The sequence below is a fragment of the Rousettus aegyptiacus genome, unplaced genomic scaffold (assembly GCF_014176215.1).
Source record: "Rousettus aegyptiacus isolate mRouAeg1 unplaced genomic scaffold, mRouAeg1.p scaffold_m13_p_14, whole genome shotgun sequence".
NCBI lineage: Eukaryota > Metazoa > Chordata > Mammalia > Chiroptera > Pteropodidae > Rousettus > Rousettus aegyptiacus.
Window position 1 is genome coordinate 40,912,488 of NW_023416289.1, and position 24,749 is coordinate 40,937,236.

Sequence of the window (24,749 nt, forward strand, 5' to 3'; positions counted from 1 at the left end):
AGCTTCTCTCAGGCTCTCTCACTGTCTCTGAGAGAGACCACTCTGTCTGTGGAGCATTACCCCTTCCCTAATAAATTGTTTTTTTGACTCTGACTTTCGCATGTGTTTGAATCTCTTTCTCCGACAAAGAACCCTCTTCTTCTCTGGGAGCGGGGCTTGGTCTCCCCCGATTCGGAGGAATTTTCCCTGTCCTGCGTCACTAGGACGATGGACCTGCTGTCTGCTCCCTAGCCATGCCGCTGGTGGCTCAGACTCCACACCTCCAAAGCCGGTCTTCTTTTGGCCTAGCATTTTTGGCTCAATAAGAGGGTTCCCTGACCCAGGCAGGGGTGGGGGACGAGGGCTCAGGCTTCCTATTTATCGAGCCCCTAAAGCCTTGGGGGTCCAGAGAAGAGCAGAAAAGCCCAGCGGCTGCTTTCGGGGCTCACCAAGGGGTGGCGCACAGGCCACAGAGCGGAGCCAGCGGCGTTACTGGTGGGACCACGTTTGACCATTACTCTGTCCTCAGAGGTAGGCACCTGCGTGAACCCCATTTTACAGATGGAGAAGACTGAGAAGCTGGATAACTCAGCCAGAGTCACACCAGGAGACTTGGCTGCGGCGGGGCAGGGCTCGATTCGGGTATTTCCTGTTTCCAAGCCTGAGACCCCACCCTCCAAAGCTCCAACCCCGCCGCCCACTCCCCTCCATGGCACCTCCCCAAACACTTCCTGTGCCTTTTGAATGCAGTACCATTAAGCTGCGCTGGTATCTGCCAACCCTTCCCCCAAGATGCTGCCCCCCCCTTTTCCACCCCACTATCCAGCTAAGCCACATATTTTCATCCAACAAGACACTTCTTGCCCTATGAGAATTCCGAAGCCAGCCGCTGAGACTGGTACATTTTCATCTCACTAAATATCTGTGTCGTCTCGATCAGGTGCAGTGTGGGGCATGGACACCCAGGGGTGAGGAAGATGAGCCCTGTCCCCGCCTTCATCCAGCTCTGGGCTTGGAGGAGCGACCAGCGTCAGACAAAGGATCACAGATGTGTAGCTGAAAGACCCAGATGGCTGCAGGAGTGAGGGTGGATGGGGGAGGCCTGCAGGCCTGGGGGCCTGGAGCTAAGGGAGGAGAGTGGGATGTGCTCAGGTGGGCGGGGACTGGGCTGGGCTGAGCCCCTGCGGAGGGCAGGAGGGAGCCTGAAAGCCAAAGCCTTGGGGAGGCCGGAAGGAGGAATCAGAGCCCCATGACTCAGGCATTTGAAATGAGGAAATTCTCAGTCAAGAGATAGATGCAGTGCTGTCTCTAAGATAAAAAGCCAGAGCAACCTAGAGAGTGGTCCGTAGGGGAAGTGGATGGAGACGTTATGTCAAAAGCCATTCCACGAAATACCTCCCAAGAGTTGAAACAAATGCACCACGGCCACGTGTATGGATATGAGCAATCTATTTAAACTGAGGGGAAAAAAATGCCAGCTGCAGAAAGATAGGCGGGTGCTGTGTACTGCTGTGTGTGTAAAGTTTAAGCCTGCAAAAGAACATCTTCCCAAATAGTGTTCGTGGATGCACAAAGATGTAGAAAAAGAATAAAAAGGTATCTTGAAATTTTAATAAGAAAGTGGTTGTCCCGGGGGAGGCGGTCAGGCAGTGAGGGAGGAATATGACATCTGGGGGGTGACACAGGAGGCCCCACGTCAGTCAGAAATAATTTCCTTCTCTAAAGAAATCAATGATAAAAATGACGATATAACAAGGATAGGTGTGCATGCACAACTATCGTGATGATTAGTCTAAACCTATCCTGTCTCTGTATTTGAAGTAATTATTTTTAAAACAAAAGGTGGGCGGTGGGGGCGGGGGACCAGATGATAATCAGACAGACAGTCTGGAGAGGAGGGAAAAAGCCATCACGGGGAAGAGCTGCAATTTTATATTTCTTAGCCCTTGGCTGCCTTCCTGATGTGAACTTGTGTAGGCAGTGCCTTATTTACACACACACACACACGCACACACGCACGCGCACACACACACACACACACAGAGTATGGTAAATAGAAAGTATTAGAAAAAGAGTGGGGCGAGGGCATGGGTTGAGTGGGTGAGAGGATGGATGAAGGCGTGGATGAGGGATGGGATGTGGGGACAGCAGCAAGAGACCAAAGAAAATTGCTGTCTTGCAGACTGTGACATAGTCAAGTCTCCAAGTTACTCACAGCCCGGGATGCTCTGAGAATCTGGAGAAGCCACAGACCGGGGGTAGCAGAAAGGAAGCCAGATTCATCTTTAACTTCCGCTTTGCCCAGTCTGGGTGCTGGGTGGGGTGGCTTTGAAGGAGGGAAAGGAGAGAGACTAAGACAAGCAGAGCTGGGAGGAGAAAGTTGGAGGTGGGGGAGGCATCCTTAGAATGCCAGTCCAGTTCTAGAACCAGAAGGCTTAGAAGATCCCAAGGAATGTAAACTCCCCAGCAACTTCCAGAACCCATCACTCAGCCTGCTGGGTGGCGGCCTCCACTGTAGTCCAAGAAAATCCTTGGTGGGAGCTTAAGTGTATAGAGTCACTCTGGCCCCACCCAGCCCAGATCACAGAGTGTCTGATGGGGAGTAGTGGGTAGGGGATGGAGGGATCAGCTGTCAGCTGCAGAACAAGATGTGTGGCATCTCCCTACCAAGGAATAGGAGAAGCCAGGATCCGCCAGTGATGACTCAGTTCCCGCTGTTACACAGAAAACCACAGGCCCAGAACGGCATCGGACGTGCTAAAGCCCACTGTACTTGGAGTTAACATTTGACCAAATTGCAGTTTCAGCCCCGCCCCTCCCCACCCCCCCCAAGCATAATCTTATCACCCAGTCTGGAATTCTCTGGTCCAGCACCAAGAAGTTAATCTGTCACATGGGCCCTTTCTATCCACCCCAGAGAGAAGAGGCAACCTACAGGATTAAAATATTCCCTCAAAGAAAAGATGTCCCAGCCCCACAAATAATCCTATCTTTCCTTTTAACGCAGGGAGGCAGCAAGAGAATTAACAGGTTAATCAAGCCACATTCAGAGACTGCCATGTGCTGATCAGCCCTGCAGGCAGGCCGGGAGGACACCTGAGGCACACAGGTGGGACTACAGCCCATTCCCCACACCTCTGGAGGGGAACGGGCACCAAGAGTCATTCCCTGTGGCTAAAACCATCCGGAACCTATGGATTAGAGCCTGGGAACTGCCAGCGGGTCTTTCACTCCACATATTCTTACCTTTTCATGCTACAAACCCTTCCTTTCCTTCACTGTGTGTCCATATCAAAGGAAATGGGAACTAAAGAATGGTATATAAACTGAATTCCCTGAATACTCAAGGTTCCTGTCAATGCCTTTACTCTGTCTCTTTCACTGTCCCTCTCACTCAGTCTCTGAAGGGAGACCACACTCTGTCTGTGGCGTGTTACCCCTTTCCTAATAAACTTTTCTTTTGACTCCAACTTTGGTGTGTGTGTTAAATTCTTTCTACATTCTTTGCCAGAGGACCGTCTTCTCTCAGACGGGGGTTGGTCTCCCCAACCACCACCTTGGGGAAGTTTGCCCTGTCCTGTGTCACTTTTGTCTGTAGCTCCCTGGCCCCACCCTGCTTTCTATAAAAAACTTTCATTTTGTATAACCCTTGGGCACACCCTTCTAGAAGCTAGGTGGGATGTTCCCCAGTTCATAAATTGCTTCATTAAAGGCAATTAGATCTTCAAATTTACTAGGTTGCATTTTGTTTTTTAACACCATGAAATCTATACTGGGCACCTCTGAATCTTTGTTCTGTAGACTCAAGAATTTGGGAACCTGGACTGCTCTTTAGACAAATTTGAGAGACTAGCAAATGGTGTTCAAGTCGTTTATTCAACAAAACATTTATTGAGCACCTACCGTGTGCCAGACACTGGGGAAATACATCAGTGACTCAAAAAGATAGAAGTCCCTGCCCCCATGAAGAGAACATCCTGGTGGGGAAAAGCAAAATAAAAATGTAAATTAATATATAAGATGCTTTCAGGTGGTGATAAGAGACTATGAAGAAAACGTTTAATGTATTTAATAAACACATTCGAAGCTCACTATATGCCACGCACTATTATGCTTAAAAAATAGCAATTTGTTTATCTTTTATATAGAACCTTATTTAATAAATAAAAGCAGGTTCTGGGATGGCGGAAGGAGGTCTGAGATAGTCTCTTTTAGAGGGGACAGGCGTTTGAGCCGGGAACAGAAAGTGAACCAACCTATATCTGATCTATAGGCTCTTACAATCATGGTCATCTTAAAACATTAGACTCTTAGAATCTTTTAACGTGTGATTTCTGTTCTAGGCCAGAGCCCATCCCTCAAAGCATGGCCTGGATGTTGCCTGCAGCTTCCTCTGGTCTTCACTGCGGCCTCCGCCATCCAGGGCTGTGCCCTGAACCCAGGGAGGGAGTGGCAGGGCTGTGCCCTGAACCCAGGGAGGGAGTGGCCATCCTTTACCTTGTTCTGGAAGATTCCAGGAGATCTCGAATCCAAACTCGAACCTGTCTACTCCCACTGGGGCTCTTCTGGCATGACTGACAGGCACGATTGACAGGCACGATTGATGGGTACTTCGGACTTCATGGGGCCAGAAGAGGTTTCTGATTCCATCCCCTCCTGCAAAACTGCTCCTCCAGCTTTCCCCCAAAACTAATCCCCCCTGTCTATCTCCACACATGCCTTCCCTCAATTGCTTCCTCACCTCTATAAAAGGCACCATTTTTTGACTTGCCTTGGACAAAAATCTCGGCTCGGGGCAAAAAAAAATTTGTTTCACTAGAAAACACATCCTTCTGGATTATCAGATTCCAATGGTGTTCACCGCCTTTCCACGATATTTCAGCAGTGTTTCGGAATCAAGTCTCTCCCCCACTTAACACCAGAATTGTTTGCATTTGACAGAGTTGACCTCGAACCCTTCTCTGTCCTTAAACCCAATTTGTCAGCGAGTCCTGCTGGCTCTACCTCCGAACATATCCTAAATTTATCCATTTCTTTCCCTCCTGACTGCCACCCACCCTGCTGGAAGCCACTGTCATCATTTGCCTAGACCTTGCTTGCATAGACTCTTCCCCTTCCCTGCTCCTGGTCCCCACAATTCCTTCACCAAAGGGCAGCCAGAAAGGGTTTTTTTTAAATGCAAAGAGAAAACTAACCTATGGGGTAGGTTATTCACTACAGTAGTGGGAGGGGGGAATTGAAAGTGTGTGCTTGAGGGAGGTTTTGGGGGTGATGGTAATTCTCCATATCCCGACAGGAGTTTGGGTCACATGGATGTATGCATTTGTTGAAATTCCATCTAAGATAGACTTAAGATTTGTGCATATCACTGTATGTAAAATAATCGGGTGGGGGGCAGCGGGGAGACCTGAAAACAAATATCGAACTCTAGCAAATGATATGCAGGCTGATGTAGGAGTGAAGGAGTGAGGCAACTGTCTTCCAAATGCATCCAAAAAACTAAGATGAATCTACAGAGCAAGATAAACATATGTCACAAGGCAAGGATAGTAATATGTTATCGGTGGAATCTAGGTAGTGAATATTTAGGTGTCTTCTGGATGTTGGAAGGGTTTCATAATAAAATCTTAAATGAAAATGCAAAACAAACCAAGGAACTGCCCTGCTGGAAACATATCGACTGCTTCTTTTTGCACTAGAATAAAATGCAGTCATTTCCAGGGCCCTGCAAGTCGTCCCTGCTGACGTCTGACCTCGTCTCCTACATCCAATCTTTGATGCAACAAATATTTATCGAGCTAACATTTATTTAACGCTTGTTCTGTAAGTACCTGGCATCGTACCTACTTAATCATGAAATCTACCCTCGCTTTAAGGAGAGCGTTATCAAAGGCACTGAGGAACGAGGCTGCGAAGTCAAGTAGCGTGGCCTCAGACATGACGTCGCTACTGCTAAATGTATGAACAAGTCGATCAATCACTGAGACTGGCCCGCGTTCGCATCCCGGCTCTGCCCGCTTATTAGCTGGGCGACCTATTTACCCCCTCCAAACCTCTGATTCTTTATTGTTGAAGGTCAAGTCCCTCCTCTCCGTACTTAGTGAAGATCTCAGATGCTGGAAGAAATAGGCTCAAAGAGCCCCCTACCACTACCCCCCCCCACACACACACACACGCATGCACGGCGAATGCACACCCGGTACAGTGAGCGGGCAGGTAGGAGCTGGGGAGGGCGGCTCAGGGTCACCGCCAGACTCGGGGTGTGGCCTCCTGCAGTCTGCCAAAGCCTTCGGCTTCCAAGTTCCTCCAGTTTGCCCACGCCCTACCTGGGGCCCAACTCGCTATCTCCGCGCCTCCCACTCCCCCCCACCCCCCGCCCCGAACCTGGGTAACCGCAGAGACAACCGTTCGAGAGTGCGTCCCCGACACCAGGCAGAGGCCGCAGTCTGGGACAAAGAAATCTGCCGGCGAGGAGAGGATTTTGCCTGTAGACGGGGGAGGGGCGAGCTGCCCCGCCTCCCTCCGCCTTATTTTGTTAGGGAGGGAGCCTCTTCGACCCGCGGAGCCGCGTGGAGCGTCTGGGAGCGACGAGTAGGAGCCAACCTGCCGAGATGGAGGCGGCCGGCACCTGGGCGCTGCTGCTGTTGCTGCTGCTGCTGCTCCTGATGCTGCCGCTGGCGCTGCCCAGGACCTGGACCCGAGGCCACCTGCCCCCGGGGCCCGCGCCGCTGCCGCTGCTGGGGAACCTCCTGCAGCTCCGGCCCGGGGCGTTGTACTCGGGGCTCTTACGGGTGTGGAGCCATAAGGACGCCCCGGCTAGGGGCGGGGGTCCAGGTGCAGGAGAGGGAGGGGACTCTGAGGAGGAGAACTGGAGTGTCAGAGCAAAGAGGCCCTTGGCTGTCCCAGGGAGGAGGCAGGCATGGGGTCCCAGAGCAAAGGGGCTACGGGGGTCCTGAGGTGTGACAGGAGCAGGGGTCCAGGACAGAGGAGGGGGTGCTGCATGGGGAGAGAAGACGCGCGGGGGGGGGGGGAGGGGCTAGGAGGGACCCTCAGAACCCTAGGAAGCTGGTGGGGACAGGGGCGGAAAGCCGAGAGAGCCCAGCCGGCAGGCATCAGGCAGGAAGAGAACCCCACAGCGTGATGGTGGTGGGCTGGTCCCAGGGGAGAAGTAGCTGGGCAGACACAGATGAGCTTTCCCAGGAGGAGTACCTGGGGGAAGTGGAGGGTTCCAGGAATCTGACTGCAGAGAATCGAGGTGTGTGTGTGAGTGCGTGTGCGTGTGTGTGTGTGTGTGTGTGTGCCAATCTTTTAAATATATCAGTGGTTTGGGGCGACGGTAAGTGGAGCTGTGTGGGGAGGGAGCTGGGAGCTCCCAAAGCCAAGAAGGGAAGGAGAGCAAGAAACAAGGCAAAGGCGGTTCCAGCCTCTGGGGTTGGGGACAGTGGGAAGAAACCAGAGGTTTCCCACTCAAAAGGAGTCTGGGTGACCTGCCAGGACAAGGTTAGGGCCGTGGGGTCTTGAGGACAGGGGGGGCAAATGCCCAGTGGTGTCTGTTGCAGAATCTGAGGGGTTAGCAGTGATTGTAAGTGTGGCTAGTTTTGGGGTGAGGAGCTAGCAGTTGAGGAATTGTGGGGGACCAAAGCTGCAGCTGCCCATTTTTGCTGCCACATGTCTGAATTGGGAGGGTATGAATGGTTTCTGGGTTGTTCCAGGGTCAGAAGTTAGGGCTCTGCGGGAGGTAAGAGGATGGGGACCAGAAAGTGTCGGAGAAGGATTTGGGGAGCCTGGAGAGTGGTTCCTCACAGGTGGAGCATCCGGTGACAAGGGGCACCGATGAAGACTTTAGGCTCACCCTACTGCAACCGCCTTCTCTCTCCCTCCCCCAGCTCAGCAAGAAGCATGGACCAGTGTTCACCGTGCACCTGGGACCCTGGCGGCGCGTGGTGGTCCTGGTCGGGCACCAAGCTGTGCGGGAGGCCCTGGGCGATCAGGCGGAGGAGTTCAGCGGGCGGGGGATGCTGGCCACCCTGGACAGGACCTTTGACGGCCATGGTGAGTCAGGAGAGGAGCCGGAGGCTGCCGGTTCCTCCTCCACTCAGAGCCTGCTACCACCTGCTGGTACGTGACCTTCCGATGGCTGCGCAGAGGAGTGTCGCTGGGCCTCTGTTTCCTCACCTGTAGAATGGGGTGCTAACAGTGCCTGTACGTAGGGTGTGGTGAGGATTGAATGAGGACTGGGCCTTGCCCAAAGCAAGCACTAGTTAGTCACTAGTGCACAGTAATTTCTTGTTGAGACAAATGCCCCAGCGCAGGGAGGAAGCGGGCAGGCTTTCAAGGGCCTGGGAATTAATTGCTGTACATAAAAGAAATGTAGAACTAGTCTCTGCTAAAACTGAAAGCCAGAGTCCTGCTCTCCCAGAGTGCCTGGGCCAATGGGGAGAGGAGCTAGGATGGGAGACAGGAGGGCACTGGCCAAGGAGTCATGGTCAGGATGGGGAGAGGTGCCTGACTCAGCCAGTTTGCTGAGTGATGTCCAGGAAATCTTGGTGTCTGAGCTGAGACTCGGGATAAGAGGGAAGGGTGTTCGAGGCAGAGACCATCAAGTCCAAAAGCTCGGAGGTGAAAGAAGCAGCATTCGTTCATTCGACCGACAAGTTGTCATTATGCCTGGCCCAGTACTGGAGACTGGGCACACAGAGGAGACCCAGACAGGTGTGGTGCCCTGTCTTACTGTGAGAGAGGCGGACATGGCAATAAGACAGTGGAGGGAGAGAACAGAATTTTTAAATGAGTGGTACGACTTTGAGAGCGGGATCCAAGGTACCAGACTGGCCTGGGGGCAGGGCGGAGGGAGAATGGGAGGAATCTGGGAAGGCTTCTCAAAGGAAGTGATGTCTGAGCCGAGACCTGAAGGATGAGTGGAGTTAGTTCAGCAAGGATAGAGTGGTGGGTGATCCAGGCAGAGGAAATAGTGGGGGCACAGGCCTAGAGGGGGGAATCCTGACACCTGTGAGGAAGTGAGAAAAGACAGTGTGATTGTAGTGGGATGACAAAGGGAACTGGAGAAGTTGACTGAGCCTGGTCACCATGCGTACGTGCATGTGTGTGTGGGGGGAGGGGGCTGGTCACCCCAATGTTAGGCTTTGCATTTCTTTGGGATCAGTAGATTTTTTTAAGCTGGGAAAGGGTATAGTCAGAGTTAGGAAGATATCCCTGGTTGCTTTATGGAAGCCCAGGGAGGGGACTGGGCTGGACCAGGACTGGGGCCTCAGGTAGGGAAAGGAATCCTGGGCTTGAGACAGGGGACCAGGGATGGTTGGCTGAGACAGGAGGAGAGATGCCGAGGCCACAGGAGTGTGGTGGATGGGGAGGGGATGAGGTGTTCAGGAGGCCACTACAGGCCAGCATTCTGCAGGTGGGAACACTGAGCTCAGAGCAGGGAAGCATCTGTCTAGAGCAGGTCTCTTGGATAAGGAAGGAAAACAGTGCACTTCCATCTTCCCCGCTCGCTGTTCAACCACTGAACAAACGAACGAGGTGGGGCAGGAGGCCCAGTAGTACTCCAAAATGTTTGGGGATGGGTGTGATGAATGGATGGAAAGGAGGGAAGGAGAAAAGGGAAGGAGGAAGAAGGACAGTGAAAGGGTGGTTGGGTGAAAAGGGTGAAAAGAACAATAAAAAGATGAAGAAAGGAAGAAAGGAAGGAAGGAGGGAGGGAGGGAGGGAGGAGGGAGGGAAGAAGGAAGGAAGGAAGGAAGGAAGGAAGGAAGGAAGGAAGGAAGGAAGGAAGGAAGGAAGGGGAGGGAGGGAAGAAGGAATCTTCGCTCACCCTGGTTAATCACAGAACAGGAACCTGTCACCCTCTGACCCAAGGCTAGGTATTTATGAAGCACTTGCTGAGTCCTCGTCCCTGGCCCAGGCAGGTGTGGACTTAGGACAGGGCCCAAAGCACCCTGCTTGAGTCACCTCATGGGGAGGAAGTCCCAGGGAGTGTGGAGAGCGGCTGACCCCTCCTTAAGTCTAGCCCTCTTCACAGGGGTTTTGTTCGCCAACGGGGAGCGGTGGAGGCAGCTGAGGAAGTTCACCACGCTGGCCCTGAGGGACCTGGGCATGGGGAAGCGAGAAGGCGAGGAGCTGATCCAGGCGGAGGCCCAGTGTCTGGTGGAGGCGTTCCAGGGGACCAAAGGTCAGCAGGGAGGGTCAGCCAAGGGTTCCCAAGGACCTGTGTGAGTGTGGGAACAGCCATCCCTCTGAGCCTGGGCTGGGGGCTCTGTTCCTTTCCACCTCTATCTCCTCTCTACCTCTGTCTCTGTCCTGCTGGCTCCCTGAGGGTCTCTGTGTCCCTGGTATTGTCACATCACTCTTTCTGCCTCTTTTCCTTCTCTCTCCGCTTCTCTGTTTCTCTCTCCTGTAAGTCTGTCTTTGTCTCTTTCTCTGTCGGTCTCTCTCCTTATCTGTCTACCTTCGTATCTCTTTCCCAGTCTGTCTCCTTGTCTATCTCTTTCCCTATCCCTCTGCCTCTCTTTCACCTTGTCTCCCTGTCCCTATCTGTCTCTGTCTCTTTTTGATCACATCTGGCCCCCATTAAGTGGGTCCACTCTGTCTCCGTCCCAACCCTCCTCCTTGGCCCTCTCCCCCAGGGCAGCCATTTGACCCCTCCCTGCTGCTGGCCCAGGCCACCTCCAACATCATTTGCTCCCTCACCTTCGGCCTCCGTTTCCCCTATGATGACCAGGAGTTCCAGGCTGTGGTCCGGGCGGCTGGTGGCATCCTGCTGGGAACCAGCTCCCGGTGGGGCCAGGTGAGTGGGTGGGACCTCTCTCTAGCCACCCGCCTGCCCCAGGCACCCATGAGACCAGCCACCCTTCTCCCCGCAGACCTACGAGATGTTCTCCTGGCTCCTGCAGAGCCTCCCAGGCCCCCACACACAGCTCCTCAGCCACATGAGCACGTTGGCCACCTTCGCCATCAAGCAGGTGCAGCGGCACCAGGGGAGTCTGGGCGCCTCGGGCCCCCCACTGGATATGGTAGACGCCTTTCTGCTGAAGATGGCAAAGGTGGGGGAAGGTCAGGGGTGGGGCTGGGAGGTGCTCCTGAACAGGGCTGGCGGCCTCTCACCCAGGTGTGGCTGGGAGTCTGTCAGCCTCCACCCCGCTCTCATGTCTCTGTGAATTTGTGTCTGTGCACGTGTGAGCATCTCTCTCTCTGGTGCATTGTCCTTTCTGCCTCGCCCCATGTCCCCGTCTCCAGCGTCCCCGTCTCCTGCGTCTCTCCTCTTTCCCCTCCCTCCAGCCTCAGCCCCCTGCTCAGGCCCCACGCCCAGCGGCCCCGCCATCCCCTCACCCGACCCTTGGAGGACATTTCCTATAGATTGCAATCATCACTTATGAAACCTTGCAGGAGCAAATTAGACTAATAAAGTCCACTTTGTTAATTATATAAGGACAATTTATTATTATATGAGAAAATGAGAACCAAGGTGACTCCTGTGGCAATAACTAGTTTTAAATTGTACAGTCTTTAGAATTATGGGAGATATTCAAGGCCATGCCCTTTGAATAAATACAGCCACCCTGTTCACGGAGATGATTTTTTTCTTATCTTTTTTCCCTTTTTTAAAAAAATTAATTAATTTTTTTTTTTATGGTGACATCGGTTAACGAAATTCAATGTTTCAGCTGTACACTTTAACGGTAAGGCGTATATATGTTTACACTGTGTGTTCACCTCCCATAGATTTCTTTCTGTCACCATATATTTGACCACTCTTTTTCATTTTTTTTAAGTAAAAAAATTACTCATAGTAAAAATACATGCAACGTAAAATTTACCATCTTAACCGTTTTTTTAGTGTAAGTTTTAGCAATGTTACATGTAGTCACATTGTCACATGACCAGTCTCCGGAACTCTTCCCAACTGGCAGAGCAGAAATACTAGACTCCGACCAACTCCCCGTCTCCCGTCCCCAGGCCCTGGCAACCACCATTCTGCTCTCTCTCTCGTTATTTTGCCTGTTCCAGGTAGTGCACGTGGCTGTAACGATGCCACTTGTCCTTCAGTGACCAGCTGATTTCACTTGGCAGTGTGTCCTCAGGGTTCACCTACGTTGTAGCACGTGACGGGATTTCCCTCCTTTCCCTCCGTTCCACCGTGCGGACGGAGCGCTTTTCACGCGCGCATTCCTCCATCGGCGGACGCTGAGGTTTCCTCCCCCTGTGAGCTGTTGTGCATGACGACGCCACTGTGAACGTGGGTGTCCAGGTATCTCTTTGAGACCCCACTTTCAGTTCTTTTGGAGATATGCCCAGAAGTGGATTTACTGGGTCGTCTCGTAGCTCTGCTTTGAGTTTCTGAGGGACCTCCACACTGTTTTCCAGAGCAGCTGCACCATCCTACATGCTCACCAATGGTGACAGGTTTCGGTTTTCCCACATGCTCACCAACACTTGTCGTTTTTTGTTTGTCTGTTTGTTTGTTTGTTTTTATGGTGGCCATTCTCTTTCCTTTTTAAAAACATTTCAACCGGAGAGAATTAATATCAAGAACCCACTTCCTGACTTTCCTGGACACTTATTTGAACTCTCTGACAAAGCTTGAACTTGCTGTGCTGGGCCTCTGCTCCCCGAAGCCTGTGTTCTCTGAGCCCCTTTGCCTGGTTTCTCCCAGGAGGAACAAGACCCAAACACTGAATTCACTGACAAGAACTTGCTGATGACAGTCATTTACCAGCTGTTTTCTGGGACAGTGACAGTCAGCGCCACCGCCCGGTACACCCTCCTGCTCCTGCTGAAATACCCTCAGGTCCAAGGTAGGAGTCTTTTCCACCAGCCAGTCCCCAGGAACAGAAGGAAGGGCTTGAGAGGAAGAATGTTCAGGGGAGTGGACAGCCTGAGTCAGAGCCTGGAGGTGTCCATGATCCTGGCAACCGAGGTGTCTGAGGAACGAGAAGTGGGGGGACTGCTGGTTGTACCGTAAGGGAGGCATAGTGAGCTATTATGAGGCAGGAGATGTCTTGGGGCCTTGTCACCTAATCTTGAGCAATGGGGAGCCATAGAAGGATGTTGAGAGCCGGGGGCCAGGGTCGAATTAGCATTTTAGAAAACTTCAGGCTGCTATAAAGAGGTGGAGTGTAAGGGCTGGCAGAGGATGCCACGACCCCAGGGAGAAGGACGAGGCAGGGTCCTGGGTCGGAGAGGACAGGGCCGGGACGAGCTGTGGGGAAGGAAGAGGGGACCGAATGGGCCTATAGTAGAGAATGACAGGGGAGAGAGGAGCCCAGGGCTCTGGCCAGGGGACTGGGGGACTTGGGGCCACCCTGAGATGGGGACAGAAAGGATGAGACTGTTTCAGGGGAGATACTGAGGCCAGTTTGGGACATTTTGAGGGTGAGGGGCCTGGGGCCACCTGAGGGGTCATCCAGGAGGGTCGGGACTGGAGATGAAAAATAAGCTGGGACGGTGAAAGCACAGGTGGGGACTGAGGCCGGGGCGGCAAAGGGAGGGGACGTGGCTGAGAGGACAGGGCAGGTGGCGAGCCCCAGAGAAGTCCAGCCTCTTGGCATCGGGGGCAGCTGTGGTCAGTGCCGTTGAGCCTGTGGAGTGGACCGACCTGGACGATGGGGGACTTGGGGTCTGGGGACTTTGCTGGGATGGAGTCGGCTGTGACTTCAGCTCTCTGGGCCTCAGTTCCCTCACGTGGGACGTGGGGGTAGATGCTGGCACCTACCTCAGGATCACCGAGGGAGTTAAGACAGGAGAGATGTAAGGCCCGTCACACAGGAGGCGTGGGGCCCAGGCTCTGCCAGGGCGAGGGGACACTTCCCACCCGCCAGCCTCACCTCAACCACAGCTGCTCAAGAAGATGGGACTTCCGAGGGGACGGCCCCACCCCGCCTCTGATCTTCAACCCTCCTCTTCTTTGGGGCAGAGCGCGTGCGGGAGGAGCTAACAAGGGAGCTGGGGCCTGGCCGGGCGCCAGGCCTGGGGGACCGAGTCCGCCTCCCATACACCGACGCGGTTCTGCACGAGGCGCAGCGGCTGCTGGCACTGGTGCCCATGGGAATACCCCGCGCCCTCACCCGGACCACCCGCTTCCGGGGGTACACCCTGCCCCAGGTGGGTCCACGGGCCCGCAGCCCGGTGGGGTCTCTGCCTTGACCAGAGTCTGTTGGGGATCTTAGCCTGTCTGTCTGTCTGTCTGTCTCTCTCTCTCTTTCTCTCATTTCTCCCTTTCTGCATCTTCCTTCCCTTCCTCGTTTCCTGCCCCTTCCTTAGAGAGAACTCAGATGCAGCACCACCAGAGGGCGACGTCTCCCCAGAAACCCAAGGCACTCAAGTACAGGCAGCTCCCTCCTTGAGCTTCCTGGTAGTGGAATCAAACCATGGCAGTCAGAATCCAGTCCTGCTGTTTTCTAGCTGGGACCTTGGGCACATCACTTCCTGCTCTGAAGCTCCATCTGGCCCTCTTCTATCCTGGGCATGATAATAGTATCAACTCAGGAGCATAGGGAATGTACAGGATAATGCTTGTAAAACACCAGCTCAGCTCCTGGTCCCCAGGTGGGGGTCCCATGTACACAGCAGCAGTGACTACTGCTAATGCGATGACTGTGTAATGAATGACAACTGATAGTGACAGCAGTAATGACAAGCATCGGTGACTGAGGACCCGCTCTGTGCCAGGTGCTTCATCTTCAGAGCCATCCTACACCATTATCATGCTCATGTAAGGGTGAAGACACTGAGGCCCTGCAAAGCTGGAAGGCTTGCCAAGCTCTCCCAGCCCATGAGCGGCTGGGGCAGGATTTGAACCCAGAGCCTATACTTTAACCACTGCTCTCTGCCCTGTCTTTCCTGGAGTGCCAGCCCCTCTCCCACTCAGAGCCCTGTTAGCCAGAGTCCTCAGTAATGGGGGTCTGTCTCCTTCTCCTCACACCCCACCTTCCTTCACCCTCCATCACAGTCCTGGAACATGCTGACCCTGATCACGGCTGAAGGGGCTGCCACCCTCCCGGGACCGGGGCGGGGGGAGCCCTCGCTGACAGCCCTCACCCACCCACCCTGCCTTCACCTCCAGAGGACCAGAGCCGCTCAAAGCTGGACTCTGAGCCAGGTGACTGAGGTCAGCCACAGCCAAATCGCAGCATACCTTCAAAGCTGAAAATAACATGTCAAATGTTGCCTTGGGCAAGTTGCCTAAATTCTACAGGGCTCAGTTTTCCCGCCTTTAGAACGGGGATTGTATTAGCTTCTTAGGCTTGTGAAAGTATTTAGTGAGTTTATGTGCGTCTGTGTCTGTAAGTATAAGACTCGTACCTGTTACATACGAGGTGATGTATGCATAATGCTTAATAGTGTCTGGTCTTTGATAAGCTTGGTGCATGTTGATGCTGTCATGTTTTGTGAACTGGTGTGCCCAACACCAGTTGGGCCTGGGCGGTGACGGATATTTGTAGTTTTATTTCTATTTCCCCTCAGGGCACCGAGGTCTTCCCCCTCTTGGGCTCTGTCCTGCACGACCCCGAGGTCTTTGAGCAACCAGAGGAATTCAACCCAGATCGATTCTTGGATGCGGATGGAGGGTTCAAAAAGCAGGAGGCATTCCTGCCCTTCTCCTTAGGTATCTGCTGTGCCCGGCCCTGCCCACCCATCCTCCTCCCTGAGGCCTGGGTGTGAGGAGGGCTGGCCCAGCCCCATCTCCCTGTCTCCTCCAGGTAAGCGTGTTTGCCTTGGGGAGGGCCTGGCTCGAGCAGAACTCTTCCTCCTGGTCACCGCCATCCTGCAGGCCTTCTTCCTGGAGAGCCCATGCCCGCCCAGGTCCCTGAGCCTCCTGCCAGCTGTCAGTGGCCTTTTCAACATCCCCCCTGCCTTCCAGCTGCAAGTCCGGCCCCGCTGACTCCCACTCCACCATGTGGACTGGAAGAGGGGGTGTGGGGCTTAGCAGGTGGCAGCCTCGACCCTGGACAAGGACACGCTGTGCTTCCAGAGCCACAAGTGCACCCCGAAGGCAGCCACATCCTCAGATCTGCAGTTGTTTCCTAGAGTTGTTCACACAGATATTCGGCCTGCCTGTCTACAGGACCAGGCTCATGGGTCCATGTAGCTGTCAAAGACATGCAGCCACACTCACTAGGGCCACGAGGCAACTGGGCCGAACCAGCTTTCCACAGGCACAAATTTGGTCTGTTGGAATCACGACCATGTGCCCAGATAACCCAGCGACTCACACACAACGCAACTCCCCTGGACTCACAAACCACACGTGGGAGTTCAGCTGCCACCTACACAAGCCACCGAAATGGCCACTGTGTTCACTGCCCACCCACCCTCCTCACTCATCAAACTTTCCAGTGTCACCGTCTCTGGGAGCCCAGTGCAGAGAGCACGGCCCCTCCGTGACTATACCACGTTCCAGGCACATGACCATCACCGTCCACTTGCCCCTGACCGCTACATCACACATCCAGCCCAAGAGTGATTCCATCCCAGCTCCTGGCTGTCTTCCGACTGAGACATCCCATTCCCAGGAGACACTGCACCTTCAGCCCTCAAGGATACTCCTTCCCAAGCACCTCAATTACCAAATACACCCCCAGTGTACAGTTGTGCACACAGGCCTTGGAAACAAGTAAATGTGGACATACGAGGACCCTCAGCAGAGGAACCCCTCCCACACACACACACACACATTCAGCCTATGTGACCATGTTGACAGCCTCCCTGCTCCCTCATCCCTCCTCAACATATACTGACCCACTCGCCCTACGCAGACCCCAATTAGACTTAATGGAAGGGGCTAGACAGCCAAGTAGGAGCCAGATTCAAGTTCCCCGTGTCAAAGAAGAGCCCAGGTCTGCCGTCCTTGGGACTCCAAGGTCCCTGTTTTGCAATAAAAATTTGTTTCTGGCTCCTGGTCCAGCCCTGTGGCAGGCCTGGTGTGTGTGTGACAGTGTCCGTCATTGTAAGGGGTGGAGATGGGGGGTCCACCCCTCCCTCGAGGCTGGGCGGGAGCTGAAAAACAAGGCCCCCGCCCACCCTGGCTGTTGACATCAGCACCAGATGTGAGGTTGGGGGAGGGAGGCCTGTCCAGGGCTTACTTCCGGTGAGGCTGATGGGGGTGGGGGGAGCAGGGAGAAGGTAATGCAGAACTGCAGGCCTGGGGCGTGGGGGTAGGGTGTCTCAGCTGGGAAGAGCCTGAAAGTGACCAAGCCAAGCGCTGGGAACTCTCCCAATCTGAAAGCAGATGCCTGGACACAGACCCTAACGCTACTCCCGCCTCTTCCGCCACCTTGTTCTTCCTGCCTTCTCTAAAAGAAACCAGAAGCATCTTTTCATTTGTCAATTATCTAGTGAAGAAGTCTTCAAACACAAGAGTGGACTAGCGCTATTAATGCAGGGAGGAGGCAAGAGAACTAAAACGTTAAATCAGACCACATTCAGAGACTGCCATGTGCCGACCGATGAGCCCTACAGCCAGCCAGGTGGGGCGGTCACCTGCAGAACGCAGGAAGATTTCCGCTGGGATCGCTAACGGCCCATTCCCCACACTTGTGAAAGGGAAACAACAGTCTGTAAGGGACTGCCCTGCACAAAATAAAATCGTCCATTCCCTATGGCTAAAACCACAGGGAATCTATGGATTAGAAGCTGCCGGCAGGCCCTTCCCTCTATATATTCTTACCTTTTCATGCTACACACTCTTCCCTTCCTCACTGTATGTTCGTATCAAAGGAAGTGAATAAACAAAGTCTTTAAGCTGCAACTCACAGGAACTAAAGAATGAGATATAAACTGAATTCCCTGGACACTCAGGATACCTCTCGGTGCCTTTACTCTGTCTCACGGTCCTTCTCACTCTGCCTGAGAGGAGGCCACACTCAATCTGTAGAGTGCTACCCCTTCTCCAGTAAACCTTCCCTTTGACTCTGACTTTGGCGCGTGTGTTGAATTCTTTCGACATGCTCTGCCAAAGGACCCTCTTCTCTCTGAGCCGGGCTTGGTCTCCCCTGCATCACAGTGACCTCTGTGCCACCACCAGCCTCACCTGATAACCATCGCCTTTTATCTGCTTTTATTTATCCCCTTTTCTGCTACTTTTATTTCATCTATCACTCTTACAATTATTTTAAATATGCATTTCTAATAGTAAAGAACAACCACCCCCACACACACGGACTTTATGACAATTTTCAAGAATGCAGCAAAGTTGAGAGAATTATACAGGGACTCCATGTGCTGCCGCCTGCATCCAGTTCGCTTTAGCACTTTTATATTTGCTTGTAAGTCCAGCTCATTTTTTTTCTGCATTTCAAAGTAAATTGCAGACAGTTTATCTGCCCCAAATGCTTCATCAATGCACGCATCATTCAAGCTTTTTTTTTTTTTTTTTTTTTAAATCTCATGATATTGTCACTTTATTTTTTGGCTTAAGGTCTATGGAGGTAGCCCAGAACAGTGACATAAGACAGAATTGAAAGATGAGGTCGGGTCAGGTCCTAACTTTGCCACTTTGCAGTTGATCACCCCTGGACTGAGGATTTAGCAGCTAAAAGACACTAAATTTAAAAGAAGAAACACGAAAAATTCTGGGACTTACAAGGAACAAAATATAAGCTAAGTTTTCGAATTTATTCTTATTACTGTTTTCTTATACATCAGGGTTGTGAACGAAAAAGGAGCCACATACTAAATCTGACACGCCTGCACAGTGGGCCTTACAAACGCAGTGAGGGAAAGTAAGCAAGCAGTATGGTCTGAACATAAAAATTCCTAACTAAAAGCGAGTCATGGCGGGTAGTCCCTTCCTAGGCCTGTAGCTCACTCCACAAAGCTTAGTCTTTACCTTAAGTGAGACTGTCATCTTCTTGCATCTAAGATATCATACTTTTAAAATGTCAGAGTAATCTCCTATGCCGGACCCCTTGGCACACCAGATCACGAGACCACAGAACCCCTCATTGCTCCCTCGTTCCCTGCAGACCATTTCTGGGTAACTCCCTTGAATCCACCTGCGTAAAAGAAGTATTTCTTTTTATCCAGTCCCAGAGATTTCCCTTTTGCCTCCTCCCACCCCCTTAAACCACCAGCGATGAATCTCCTGTGACCCTCTTCACGGTTCCTCGAGGCTTGATTCTAATGTACAAAATGATTTCAGTCGCAAACAAACAAACAAACAAACAAAATTCAAAATGGCTTAAGCAATAAAGAATTATTGGACGCCAAAATAAAAGTATTTAGAATTAGTGTAGTCTTCAGCTTTCGTGCCTGGGGTAAATGTGCATAACGATAGTTATCATTTTAACCATGAGTGTACAATTCAGTGGCATTAAATACATTCACGGTGTTAAATAATCATCGCCATCTATACTCACAAATTTTAGTATCCCCAACACTCTTAACTTTTAAAAACATTAATTCCCCCTTTAAAATTTGCTTTTTAACAGTAACACCCAGAATACCCATTTTTACACCTCTTACCATTAGCGATTCCGCAGTGCCAGGGTTCACCTTTCCCCGACGGTCTCATGACTGTAATTTGTACTTGGGTTTGTTCAAAAGGCTCCCCACATAGTGCCTTTATTTAAACAATCTTAGGTCTTTTAAATCTGCAACCATTCCTCAACTTTTTGAGTGCCACTTACTTCTTGAAGAAACTGGGTCCTTTGCCCTGGACAATTTTCCATATTCTGGATTTGACTGATGGCAAACTCAAGATGTCCTTCCATTACCAGGAATTGCCTATAAACTTGGAATTAGATCAAATTCTGGCTCATTCTGGCATGATCCCCTCATCAGCAGTATGGGCCCCTTCTTGGAGTTTCATATTCCATTTAGCACCAATTCCATACAATGTGTCTAGGTCCTGATCCCTCTGGTAAAAGGTTTTCTGACAACCTGTCACTTACAGGCCTTAGCAGAGAGACCCTTTAACACCAAATGGAATCAAGTCTCTCCCCGCACATAGCTGCCCAGTGGGGAAGACTGGTGCCCTGTTGGTGGAAATGTAAATTGGTGCGGCCACTATAAACAAACAAACAAACAAACAAACAAACAAAACAGGATGTAGGTTCTTCGAAAGAATACATATAGAACTATTGTAAGACCCAGCGACCCCACATTGGGTATTTGTCCAGAAGAAAAGAAAGCAGTGTCTCAAAGAGACACCTGTGCCCCTGTGGTCATGGTGATGTTACTCACGAGAACCAAGACACAGAAACAGCCTAAGTGTCTGCCATTGAATGAGTGGATCAAAAAGATGTGACATATGTTTGATACTTGAACAACCCAGGAATTAGGGGCTCTGGGCTCTGCCTCCCTGTGTGATTAAAAACCCTCATATAACTTTTGACTCCCCCCAAAACCTCCAATTTTAGTATAGGTGCTGCCAGAACAAACATTCCCCCCCCCCAAAAAAAAAAAAAAAAACTGCTAATAGCCTACTGTTGACCAGAAGCCTTACTGACAGTATAAACAGTTAATTAACACTTATTTTGTATGTTATATGTGTCATATCCTCTATTCTTACAGTAAACTAGAGAAAAGAAACTGTCGTGAAGAAAATTATAAGAAAGAGAGAAGACCAGGACTGATAGGAGTTAGCCCAAAAGCTCAGAAGCATAACCAGAACTCAAGAAACTTGCTACACCTAGGACTCGACCTAGAACGAAGAGAATCTGTCTGAGTTACTGAGGAAAAAAAAAATCCCCTGGGCTAATCTAATTTAGATCTCTTCCGAGTCAAGGAAATGTTTACCGTTTCTTTACCAAGGCCAGCCCCACCTGCTACCGCTCATGGTCAGGACAAGTAGCCAGCACGCGATAAACTGGATTACAAACCATTATTTGTGTCCACCTTGCACTATTCTATATAAATAAAATATGTACTTTGAAAAAAAGAAAGAGAATAGCTTTACAGGATTTATCGGAAAAAATCTGCATATAAGCGAAACCACACAGTTCAAATATGTGTTGTTTGAGGGTCAACTGTGTGTGTGTGCGTGTACGTGTGTGTGTGTGTGTGCATAATAGAATATTATTCAACCATAATAAAGGACATCCTGCCACGTGTGACGACATGGGTGGGACCTGAGGGCCTTATGCTAAGTGAAATAAGTCAGATAGAGAAAGGCAAATACTGTATGATCTCTTACTTATATGTGGAATCTAAAATAGCCATACTTGTAGAAAGAGAGACAGATATAAAGCATAGCACAGTGACTGTAGTTAATAATACCTTACTGGACATTGGAAAGTTGCTAAGAGTAATCCTGAAAGTTTTCATCACAAGAAACAAAAATTTTGTAACTATGTACGGGGACGCATGTTAACTAGACTTATTGTGATAATCATTTTGCAATATATACAAATATTGAATTACTATGTTGTACACCTGAAACTAATACAATGTTATACATCAATTGCATCTCAATAAAAATTACTTCATTAAAAAGAAACGGGTGGCACAACTGGTTGCCAGGGGTTAGGGGTGGGGAACGAGGAGGCGTTGGTCAAGGGTACAGACTTTCAGTTATAAATGAATAAGTTCTAGGATCTGAGGTACAGCACGGTGATTACGGTTAATAATACTGTGTTGTATACTTGAAATATGCGGGTAGATCTTAAATGTTCTCACCACACACAAAAAATGGTAAGTAACTATGTGAGGCGATGGATGTTTTAACTAACTTTATTGTGGTAACCATTTCACAACATATACATGTATTAAATCATCATGCTGCACACCTTAAATTTACATAATTTAATTCATCAATTATATCTCAATAAATCTGGGGGGAAATAGTCCCCCAGTGGGTTGTGTCATAATCAAAGCAGCCGAAGTTCTCGCTAGGCCGAGGCCTTCCCTGACCTCGCCTCCTCCCTGAACCCCATTTATTCCAGCCACATGGGTCTCCTCCTTGAATTCCTGTACATGCCTGCCCCTGGGCCTTTGCACTGTCTGTTCTCTCTGCCTGGAATGCCCTTCCCCATGTGACTTACTCGCTAATTCACTTCGGATCGTGATCATAGCCTCAGAGAGGCCTTTCCTGACCATCCTCACCTGCTCCTGCCCTTTGATATTCTCTGTCCTGCTTTACTTTTCTTCACCGCCCATGTTGCGTGCTGATAAACGCTTTTCTGGTCGTTGCATCTCCTCCTCTGGGAATATGAGCTCCATGAGGGCAGAGATTCATTGTGCTCACTGGCACAGGGAACATTTCTGTCTACCTGTCCATCTCATTTATTAAATGACCTGATAGTAAATTGCAAACATGCAGTAGGTGCTCAGCACACAACCCTTGCTTGAGTGAACGTGGATTCACGTTGGCCAGGAGAGCCGGGTCTCCTGAATCTTAGATGTGTAGGGCCTCCCCCAATGTCGTCAAACAAATGGGCAGACATTTACATGTATTTGCACCCCAAAAAGTCACAATAATTATTTGATCCCTTTATGGCAGGTCTTTTACAGGGTGGTGGGGAGGCAGTGATGACCAGGATAGATCCAGGCCCTGCCTTCCCAGAGCCCACGGACTAGGAACAACATACAGATACGGCACAGAGGCACATCAATAAATATACAGCAGCCCTCTCTTACCTACAAGGAATATGTTCCAAGACCCCCAGTGGATGCCCGAAACCATCAGTAGTACCGAACCCTAAAAATACTGTGCTTTTTTCCTATATATACATACCTATGATAAAGTTTAATTTATAAATTAGGCATAGTAAGAGATTAAAAATGACAATAATAAAATAGAACGATTACAACAATATACTGTAATTAAAGTTATGTGAATATAGTCTCTCTCTCTCTCTCTCTCTCTCTCTCTCTCTCTCTCTCTCGCTGATAGCCTATTTGATAACAGATGGCTATTAAGTGACTAACGGGTAGGGAGCATATATCATGTGGATACATTAGACAAAGGATGATTCACATGTCAGTACGGCAAGAGATTTCATCACTCTACTCAGAACAGCGTGCAATTTAAATCTTACGAATTGTTTATTTCTGGAATTTTCCATCCGATGTTTTCTGGCTGAGGTGGATGGCGGGTAACTGAAACCATGGAGAGTGAACCCGTGGATAAGGGAGGACTGCTGTGTCGTGATGACCCATGCCATGTCACCAAAGAAAAGGCGACAGTGTTGGGAGTGACCGACATGGGGCCTAGACTAGACTGGGACAGGCCAGACTGTGACGCGAAGCAGAGGACGCGGCTGAGATGGGGCTGAGGAGTGCGTGGGAGCGTGGGAGCTGGGGACGAGGGGCCGAAGGAGGGAGCCCTGGGCTTGCCAGCAAAGGAATGAAGCCTGGGGACAGGGAGGGGAGGGCCAAGTGGACATGAGGGGACATGAGACAAGCAGTTTCAGGTTTTATCTTTAAAAATCCAGGGCGAAAGAGGGAAAGGGTTTGATTTTGGATTGAGACATGTTCCTCTTGCTGTTGATACGTTACAGGGAGAGAAAGTGGAGTTGGGGAGACCGGGGAGGAGAGCAGGGCCAGGCGGGAGGTTTGTGAAACTGAGTCCTCCACAGGACTAGGAAGCTTATCGCCAGTGGGGGTCCAAGAGGACCCTGAGGGTCATGCTTGGGGGACAGAATGGATGCTGAGGCCATCACTGAAATGATACACAAAGGAGACAGCTCTGGGAAGCTGAGGGTGACCAGCCCTGAGTGCCAGGGTGGGGAGCTGGACACTCATCCCCAGGGCAGTGGGGAGCTAGGGTCAAGCAGGGGAGGGACAGGGTCCCATGCAAGTTTCAGAAATGTCCTTCTGGCTGCTGCATGGGAGATGGGTTGGAGGGAGGGGGAGTGGAGGCCAGGAGGCCAGGTCGGGGCCAAGGGGAAGTGACAGAGCTCGGCTCTGTGGGGTAGGAGAAGGGGCAGGTGGGAGGGACAGCAGATCAGGAGTCTGAAAGGACAGGACTTTGTGGGGAGCTGTAAGGATGCCCACACACAAACAGAATGGTCACAAGCAGAGAGGTGGGTGCCCAGCCACCCGCTGCAGACCCCTAGGCTTACAGAGACCCCCATGTGCGAAATGCACAGCAGCGTGGAAATGGACACACAGCAGAACCAACGCACAGGCACTGATCAGCAAGAGGCAGGGGACACAGTCCCACCGGGGGGCGGGGGACACCATGACAGTGCACAGAGAGACAGACAGACGAGATGCGAAAAATCAGGGCACCTTGTCAGCTGTTGTCACCATGATCACCACGTGCAAAGAACCGAGGGTGCACTGACCCGGATGTCCTCCCTCTAACCTGCTAAGTGGTTTCTATTTTTATTCCCATCTTACAGATGGACAAACTGAGGCCCAGGGAGGCCAGTCACTTCCGAGCTCACGTGGTTCCTGTGGGGCTGTGATTCCAGCCCCGGCCTTTGGGCACCCCCACGGGGCGCCTCCGCAGGACACGCGGGGTCCTACTTCTGCGCCTCGGTGGGTCTTTTCTGCATGAGGCTACAAGTCTCTCTGGGTGTACGCTGAGCGCTGAGCGTACCCCAGGGAAGCCCCCCCAGCAGGTGTTCTCCGGGTCCTGGTTCCTCCGGGAATGGAGTTTCTGACCCAGCCCGTCTTCTTAGTACGTCCCGTGGGCCAGCAGCGTGCCCCTGCGTGTCTCCTCCTGTCCCAGCCTCGGCCTCTGTGTGTGGATGACATCCGAGAGAGAGAGAGAGAGAGAGAGAGAGAGAGAGAGAGAGAGAGAGAGAGAGAGAGAGAGAGAGAGTGTGTGTGTGTGTGTGTGTGTGTGTGTCCTTGTCTGCTGAGGGGAG

At 51.3% G+C, this 24,749-nt stretch overlaps 1 protein-coding gene across 1 annotated transcript; it reads left to right on the plus strand.

The window, feature by feature from the left end:
* Nucleotides 1-6,304: 6,304 nt before the first annotated feature.
* On the plus strand, nucleotides 6,305-16,904 carry LOC107521830 (cytochrome P450 2S1). The gene is made up of 9 exons (XM_016166892.2): nucleotides 6,305-6,770; nucleotides 7,866-8,031; nucleotides 10,016-10,165; nucleotides 10,620-10,780; nucleotides 10,857-11,036; nucleotides 12,647-12,788; nucleotides 13,907-14,094; nucleotides 15,457-15,598; nucleotides 15,693-16,904. Exons 1-9 carry the CDS (start codon nucleotides 6,591-6,593, stop codon nucleotides 15,872-15,874), a joined length of 1,491 nt encoding a protein of 496 aa, XP_016022378.1. The 5' UTR covers nucleotides 6,305-6,590; the 3' UTR covers nucleotides 15,875-16,904.
* Nucleotides 16,905-24,749: the final 7,845 nt, after the last annotated feature.